Here is an 8448-nt window from a genome sequence, read left to right on the forward strand (position 1 = left end):
ACCAAGCAAGAGAGATGCAATTAAAAATACATCAGAAATATTTTATTACAAATGAAAATACCGTTTTCTCTGCAGTAATCAACCCTACACTGAATCCATCTTCAAAGTCATGGGTCACTTTTGCTGCGTATTCAGCTTGAAATATTTCATAAGGGTATTTCAAATCCTGCTAGTTTCATTACACATGAAGGTTCTGCGTGTTCACTGGACTGATAGGGGGATTGGGGAGTGGTTTATGCAGAGCACCCTTCCACTTCCGGAACACCCACAGACACCGAGCAACAGTACCCAGAGGCTGCTGAGTGGCGGGGGTGGGTGGGTGGGGGCTACTTGATATCCAGTTTGACTTTGATGTTCATAGCGGCGAGCTCGGCGACGAAATAGCGGAAGACGTAGGGCACGGACACGACGTCGATGGACTGGCTCTTGCCGCAGAGCGTGCAGACGGTCTTCCTGTGGCGCGTGGCCGACCAGTAGGGCGGCGGCTTCTCCAGCAGCGGCGACAGCAGGCTGCCGCAGTCCATGCACACCTGGGCCACCGAGCGGTCCGAGCACTTGAAGAGCCGGTCGTGCAGCAGGAAGGACGAGCCGTGGGCCAGCAGCGCGTCCCGCTCCATCTCCCCGAAGCGGATGCCCCCCTGGATGTTCCTCCCCCCAACCGGCTGGTTGGTCACCTTGTCCCGCGCCCCCGTGGTCCTCACCTGGAACTTGTCGGAGACCATGTGGCGCAGGCGCTGGTAGTAGACCACGCCGATGAAGATGTCGGCCTCCAGCTCGCGGCCGCTCAGGCCGCTGTAGAGCCGCTCGGTGCCGTAGTGGTTGTAGCCGGCGGCGCGCAGCATGTCGCCGAAGTGCTCCAGCGCCGGGCTCTCCTCGGAGAAGCGGAAGGGCGTGGCGTCGTGGCAGGCGCCGTGCAGCGCGCCCGACTTGCCCGCCATGCTCTCGATGAGCATGCCGATGGTCATGCGCGAGGGGAAGCCGTGCGGGTTGAACAGGATGTCGGGCGTCATGCCGCTCTCGGTGAAGGGCATGTCCTCGGCGGGCCACAGCCGGCTCAGGATGCCCTTCTGCCCGTGCCGGCTGGCGAACTTGTCGCCGATGGTGGGGTTGCGCGGCACGCGCACCGTCATGCAGACGCGCTTGAAGCGGCCCGTCCCGGCGTCGTTGCTGCACACCTTTATGTTGTCCACCACACAGCTTTCCTTGCTCCTGAGGTGGGGAAAAGCGGAGTTTATTTTCCTGCAGACTTCAATTCTGCCTTTAAATCAGAGCAGAAGCGGATGGTTATTGCATCTGGGAATTTTACTGGCATCTCTCACATAATATTACTAAGTACCTAGTACAACGCTGTTGTGTTCCAAAACCTGAAACCTTTGGGTTCCAACTAAGACCTCTTAACCAGTACACCACACAGGCATCCCAGATTAGTCTCATACACCCTTTCCACACCAGTGTTTTGACACTACATTTTAAGCCCTGCGTGCAGGGAAGCTATTTTCCCCATAGTTGATTGTGGATGCTGATTCTCTGAATAAGGGCGCACTGGGAGGTAAGGACTCACTTGTAGAAGGTGACGAAGCTCTGGCCGGTGTTGAGGTTGATGTAGCCGTAGAAGGGGTCTCCGTACTGGAGCACTGCTCCGATGGGGGGCAGCCCATCGGCGTCCAGCTTATCCATCACTTTCGGGTCTCCAGGCTTGACCCCGAACACCAGGCAGTCCTCCCCTTTCGTCTTCTCCGCAAGGTCCACCAGCTCAGTCTTATACACACAGCCATGACCAAAGCCCCGCTCCCATGATGACTTGTTCAGAATCTGAGGGACACAGCAAGAACCCATGTAGAAATGCAACAGAACACACTGGAAACTAGCAATTAGAACCACAGAGAAATGTAACCATTAGAGCCAACAGGGAAATTAGAACACGATTATTTCAGTCAGGTGTGTTCAGTCAGCATCTTCCTGATGCACCTGCTGTCACCCTTAAGACTGAGTATAGTCGTAACAGTACTTCACGGCATTGGCAGAATTCATAAAGAAACTTCTGACTTCAATCAGCTTGTGTTTTCATGCAGGTTTCCCCCTTGATCTATGCATCCTCAGTGAAAACAATAATTCACGGGCGAAGTTCAGACAGTGAGGATGAAAAAAATTAGAAGTGAACGACACAAAGCTAATAAACTGAAATGTAACAGAGAAAGACCAGCGCCTGCTTCCTCACCATGGCGTCCTCCATGTCGTACCCAGTGTAGGAGATGACTGCCACGATCGCGTTGGTGCCGATGGGGTAGTTGTCCATGTTGTAGTGGTCGTACATGTAGGGCCGCACCAGGGGGCTCTGGGGCGTCTGTAGGCGGTACAGTTTGTTGTCGGAGCGATCCTGGTACGAGTGCAGTGGGAAGCCCATGGTCTGTTTACCTACAGGAGAGAAAGTAGATGACTTTAAAGAATCCAGCATTATTATAATAATACCTTCCTTACATTGCAGTTGGAAGAGGTCAGTTTGAAGACAATTCAGCCAAACTACTCAATCAAAGTAGGCTTATAAAAGGAAGTTTTTAAAAAAATATTTAAAGGACAATATGGATTGAGCTTGTCAGGAGGGATGTATCCATTAAACCATGCAGTAAGCACTACTCTCATGCATAAAACAACGATTATAATAGTCAGGAGAGAACAGGTCTGAGAATCTTAATCTGTTTGCTTTAAAAATATAAATACATCTACAACATTAATAATATTACGGATCCCATTTTCCAAAACGCACTGCAGTAAAATATTTGACTATAGGGTATGTACCAGTCCAATTACACAACAGTCATCCAAGAATTATGTTTTGTGGAGAATTATGCATCCTGATCTGTGCCTAAGTAGATGGAATCCTTTAGCAGTACTGCTGTCCACCAGGTGGCAGCCTTACCCATCTGGCACTGGTACATGTTTCGGGGGGACTGGTTGTGGTCAGAATAGGGGATGAAGTTGGCCACCACACTCAGCATGCTGTGGGGGAAGAGCTCCTGGTGTGTGGTCACCCCTGGCTCGATCTCTCCTTCAAATATCCCCACATTAATGAAGAGCTGAGAGAGAAGGGGAGAGTGAGAGAAACACACTGAATAACTGCTAAGTGCCTGGACCTATGCTGTACACATTACCAACAGGTAGAGCTATGAAAACCATGTTAGTGCAGTAGATCAGTGGTGCCAACCATGTGCCATGGAGGGCCAAGAGTATGCAGGTTTTCATTCCAACCAAACAGTACACTTGCTGATTTCACCAGTTAGTTCCCTCATCATTGGTTGAAGGTGTGTTAATTAGTGAAATCAGCAGGGGCAGACATTGGACGGCTTAACTGAATAGTGTTTTTGTGTGTGACCAAACAGTTTGTCCCAAGCAGTATTGTACTGTTGTACAAAAAGTATTTTGTATATGCTGCAGCACCAGATATCTGCTCTGCCTCCCCGTGCCATACCTGCTCAAATGTGCCAATGAGCTCCTCCTGTCCCAGCGCCAGGTTCTGGACGGGCCTCACCAGGCGGCAGGGCGTGGTGAAGAGGTGCAGGCCGGGGTAGACACTGGCCTTTCCTGTCTGAGGCACCAGAACTATCTCAGTCCAAGGAGGGATCTTCTTCTCCTTAAGCACCTGCAGGAGGACGGACAGTGAGGAAACGGAGAGGAAACTGTTCTCCACCATTCCAGGTGCATGATGGGGGCACCTGTGTCATTTGATGAACCCAAGAAAAATCACAGCATGTGAGCTACGTTGAGAAGCAGTGATGTGCCACAGTCTGGAGTCATGACTAGAGCATCGTGAAGCACTTATTCTAGAAGATTCCCTCAGAAAGAATCCATCATAGCCAGCGAGAGAAGCCCATATGGACAATTATGGTTCTCAGAGGATAACCAGACACTCTGCGGAGAAAGGTGTGAGACTATCCAACTCCACTGAGAGAGGTGTGAATATATGTAACACTGTTGGGAGACGTGTGACTGTCATAATGCCAGGAGGATGTAACAGGTAATGCTGCTCACCTTGAACTTCCGAAGGGAGTCCACAACCACAGGCGCAAGGTCCCTCTCCACCCAGCCCACCATGGCACCGTCCAGAACCACAGGGTAGCAGTCGGAGTACGGCTGGCTAGGGGTCCCATCTACGGGAGTGACGCCTGGGACGCAGCGGACGACAAACACACTCAGTTACACAGCACCCTGAGCACGCTGCCCGCCCTGCACACCGTGTAGGGGGGAGGGGGGCGAGACTCACCCAGGGAGCAGAGCAGGCCGGGCAGGGTGGTGGTGGGATGGGCGGGGGCCACGATCTGGCTGTGGGCGGTCATGTGGTTCATGAGTCCGCAGGGCTCGCCGTCGGGCGTGTGCACGGGGCACAGGAAGCCCCAGGACTCGGGCAGCAGCCGCCGCACGGACGTGGTGCGCATCTTGGCGAAGGCGGCGCCCCTGTGGATGCACCGGAAGTGGGACAGGTAGCGGACGAAGTTCAGCTTGTCCGCCACGACGCATAGGCCCGAATCCTGCAGCATGCCTAACCCTGAGGAAGAGGAGGGGGGGTTAGAGAGGAGGCCAGAGACAGACTCTCACACTAAAGGACCCGCTCTGTATCTTTCTGCACCCTTTTTAACGCTCTTTTCCTGCTACAGAGCTGGAATCATTATTCAATTACATTTTTTGTGCTTTAGTGACACACGTGACCTCAACCCACAGGCATAACCAGCGTTGGCCCACTAACAAGGAGAGGAGGGTGGGGTTGCCCAGCTCGGCTCAGGTTGTTTGGGTGCCTGAAACTGGTGCCTCACCTAGGTTTGAGTGGACGTTGCTCAGGGGTATTACCTGTTTTGGAGTGCAGGTTGCCTGTGGCCAGCAGGTACTCAAAAGGCTTGGTCAGGTCTGTCCCCAGGTTGAACATTTTTGTGAGACCTTCAGCGTTTATTGGATTCTGGATGCGGTGAGCCCGCTTGTCCATGGAGAGTTTCACCGAAACAAGCCAGGCTGTCATTCTCTCCTGCAGTTGAGTAAAGTGATTAAGTATCCTTTCTTCCAAGACAAGAAGCAAACAAACCTTTTTCCTTCTCCCTGAAGGTTTGCCTTTGTTGTTAATTTTGTTAAAATCTCATATAAAAATTGGCCTGAGAAAAAAATGAAATGAATACCAGAAAAACCAAACTAAAACAAAGCCAAACCAGTTAGAATTTGCATATGAGCATCTACGAAGAAGAAAACTGTTTGGCATTTTATCCATTCAGCAAGCTGGATATATAGAGATGTAAAGTGGCAAAACTGCAGCGGCCCCTGGCTAGGAGTCAAACCTGCAGCTCTCTGGTCAAAAGCCCAGTTGCTTAACTGCAGCATGCTGCTACCCTGGGGTAGACCTGTGCGGCACACATCACCTTGAGGAACATCAGGTAGAGCCGGCCAGGCGTCAGCACCTCCTGACACATCAGGCTGTCAGGGTTCTCCTCCATGCACTCCTGCTTGGCGAAGCTGAACAACTTCCGGGTCATCAAGCACAGCAGGTAGAACTTCTCCACGTCTGACTTCAGGTGGATGCAGAGACACTGCCTGCCACAGTGAACAGGGAGAGGACATCAATTATACCATAATTTCTTGGTCTCTGGGTCAAATAGGCTGATATTTAGTCAGTCTGCATGCCACAGATTACATACAGGTATATATGAAAGTTCTGCATGTGCATGTGAATAATATGCTGTTCATGGAGTGGAGATTAGATGTTGACATATACGTGGTCAGGTTACCACCCAACATTAAACGACAACGCTGCCAGCCACCCACTCACTCCAGAAGAAATTTGGCACACTGTTCGTTGGTGAACCACTCTGGCATGTTCATCTTGACCCGGAAGCGCTCCCCGAGGTAGTCCAACACCTTCCTGCGGGTGGTGCAGCCCTCCTCCATGACGAGGCGGAGCATCTCCGACACGCAGCTCTTGTAGAAGGAGTTCTCCTCACGCCCCTTGATCAGCTCCTGGTAGATCTGGAAGTCTGTGAAGTCCACCAGGGCCTAGGTACAAGAAACCAATGGAATTTTAATCACAGGTAAAACAAGCCTTGGTTTTTATATTTATTGGTTATACAGTTAACCAACGTACGAGGGATTCCCCAAAAATGAAAATCGCACGGTACATAGCCACGCATGTATAATTGTGCGAGAACTATAACTACAACTGCTACAGGCATACATATTTTTTAGGAACGGAGAATGAGGTGGTAGTACAATTAATTAATCACCCGAGTAAGCTGACTGGCTGTTTGGCTGTATGAGTTTAGCTTGAACCCTTGTGCTTGTAACTGGAGTAACATTGTGTACATTGGAGTTGAGCCCTAAAGGTTTTCTGAGGGTGCTATATGTGTGTTGAGGACTGAAACACCATTATTCACCTTCAGTGCGAATCCCAGGGGAATGAAGAAGAGTTCCTTCTGGTAGATGAAGTTGAGCATCACCGTGCCGTTGTCCAGGTAGTGCAGGTTCATGTTAATGGCGGTGTGCTCGTCTTTCACGCAGTGCATGGAAATACCTGGAACAAAGGGGGTGTGGTCATTCCCCACATGCTCTGAAAGCAACACAGGCCGAAAAACCAGGGAAGCTTCTGTACAGAGTAAGTCCATTCCAGATCGTACTAGAGGCAGGCAAGCGTATTCAAACATACCTGTTGGAGGCTTCTACTCCATATACTCGCCAGCTTCTAGTTAAAACCTGAGATGTCTCGGTGCAGTAGTTCAGTCCCTGACAATTATGAATTATTCTTTGTCCCGGCCTTGAATATGGTCATCTATTTGACCAGTCAGACTCTATAAGGACTAGAGTCTGGACTCTTCTGTAAAGGGCGGAGGTGAATCTCAAACTTACCGTACTGTGTGTAGCCCTGACCTCTACTCTTCCACTTAGGTCTTGCCATGGCGACGGGGAAGTTTCTCCTGGGCATGATTAGCATGCGGATGACCTTCTCGATCCCATTCACAATAAAATAGCCGCCCATTTCCTGAGACAGAAATGGAGGGATGACACTGAGTTCTCTGCTTGTAAGGGCCTAGGCCCAGAATGTCAGTGATGTGCTTTGAGACCTTCAATGACAAGCACAGGCCGAATCCAGGCCTGTGCGCTCATGACTGTGTATGAATGTGTGTATGAGAGAAAGGCAGCAAGTAAGATGCAGCAATGTGTAATTGACTGACTTATGTAGTTCAGTTTGGTGAGTTGAATCAGAGTGAGTTATAAAGTGTTAGACATATAAAACAATATAGTTCTCCCAAAAACACACTACCTCAGCCTCCTCGTGGTGCTCGATGAGTTCTTTGGGTGAGAGCCCATGCAGGTTGCACAGCTTAGACTTCACCATGATGGGCAACAGACCCAAAGACTGCTTGATGACGCCTTTGGGAATCCCGTTAACGGACCAGCTCACGTCTGCCTGTAAAGGCCGCGAAGAAAAGCTCAAGGTGAGGGACATTTGCGCACGCGAGTTTTTCAAGATGTGCAAAACTGTTGTGCTAATGAAAATATTCATGAATGTTTTTGCATTTCGTAGATACTCACAACCAGCTTCCCCCTGTAAGAGCAGCGGCGCCCCCTGCATTCTGCGGGGTACACCGTCATGTCCCGGCAAACACTCCCTTTGCCGACCACAGGTTTGTGGATCGTGGCTTCCACGAACGCCAAGCTAATCCGCTCATTTTTGAACATGAACTCCAGGGGAGGAATTGCCTACACCAACAAATACAATCAGGAAGCTTGTCAGGTTCTTTAGAAACGTTACAGAAAGTCAATAACTATCTGCTTGATGAAAACACCTTCGACCAAATGGACAAGTTCTAGCTAACATTAATAACAGTAACCACAACAATAATAATAATGTCTCAAACCAAGTCAAATATACAGTAAAGTGCTCTAAGTAACTATAACTAGCTAGCCACATGGTCTGTCTGCTACCAAGAAGCATACAGTTGCCTGTTTTACTTGACAGGTCAGACAATTAACAGGTCAAAGAACTGACAACATATTTCGCAAATGTGCGCAGCTGAGATTTGAGTCTTCCTTTGCCCATGAGATAATGTACGATCGTACGGTAGCCTACTCTTACCTGTACTGCGCGACATAATCCATCGCTAACCGCTTGGTCAAATGACTCGATGTGAGCTCTAACCAGATCCTGTACTGCAGCGTGCTGTTTCTCCGCGGGTATTCCGAAACCGGGTACAGTCAAGTTCTTCAAACTGGGAGCAGTCGGCAGGTTACTCCACTTCGGCGTAGAGTCCATGCTTGTTTTTAGCACAAGTTCTGTAGCTTTTTGGAATCACATGCATGTGGCAGCAGACAGGAAGTAGACATTGACTGACACAGGAAGTACAAACGTCCAAATAAAGATTATCTACGGTAGTGAGATTCTCGACTCAGCAACTGACAAACTTTAAAATCGCACACTAC

General features: G+C 49.8%; 1 protein-coding gene across 1 annotated transcript; it reads right to left on the minus strand.

Annotated features, from left to right (window-relative positions):
- Positions 1–20: 20 nt before the first annotated feature.
- Positions 21–8369, minus strand: polr1b (RNA polymerase I subunit B). The gene is made up of 15 exons (XM_064317063.1): positions 8105–8369; positions 7561–7728; positions 7289–7435; positions 6874–7006; positions 6405–6541; positions 5804–6027; positions 5397–5568; positions 4840–5011; positions 4259–4540; positions 4027–4160; positions 3467–3637; positions 2918–3074; positions 2219–2415; positions 1562–1812; positions 21–1209 (listed from the first exon to the last, which is right to left on the minus strand). Exons 1-15 carry the CDS (start codon positions 8279–8281, stop codon positions 327–329), a joined length of 3405 nt encoding a protein of 1134 aa, XP_064173133.1. The 5' UTR covers positions 8282–8369; the 3' UTR covers positions 21–326.
- Positions 8370–8448: the final 79 nt, after the last annotated feature.

Source organism: Anguilla rostrata, chromosome 18 (genome assembly GCF_018555375.3).
Source record: "Anguilla rostrata isolate EN2019 chromosome 18, ASM1855537v3, whole genome shotgun sequence".
Lineage (NCBI taxonomy): Eukaryota > Metazoa > Chordata > Actinopteri > Anguilliformes > Anguillidae > Anguilla > Anguilla rostrata.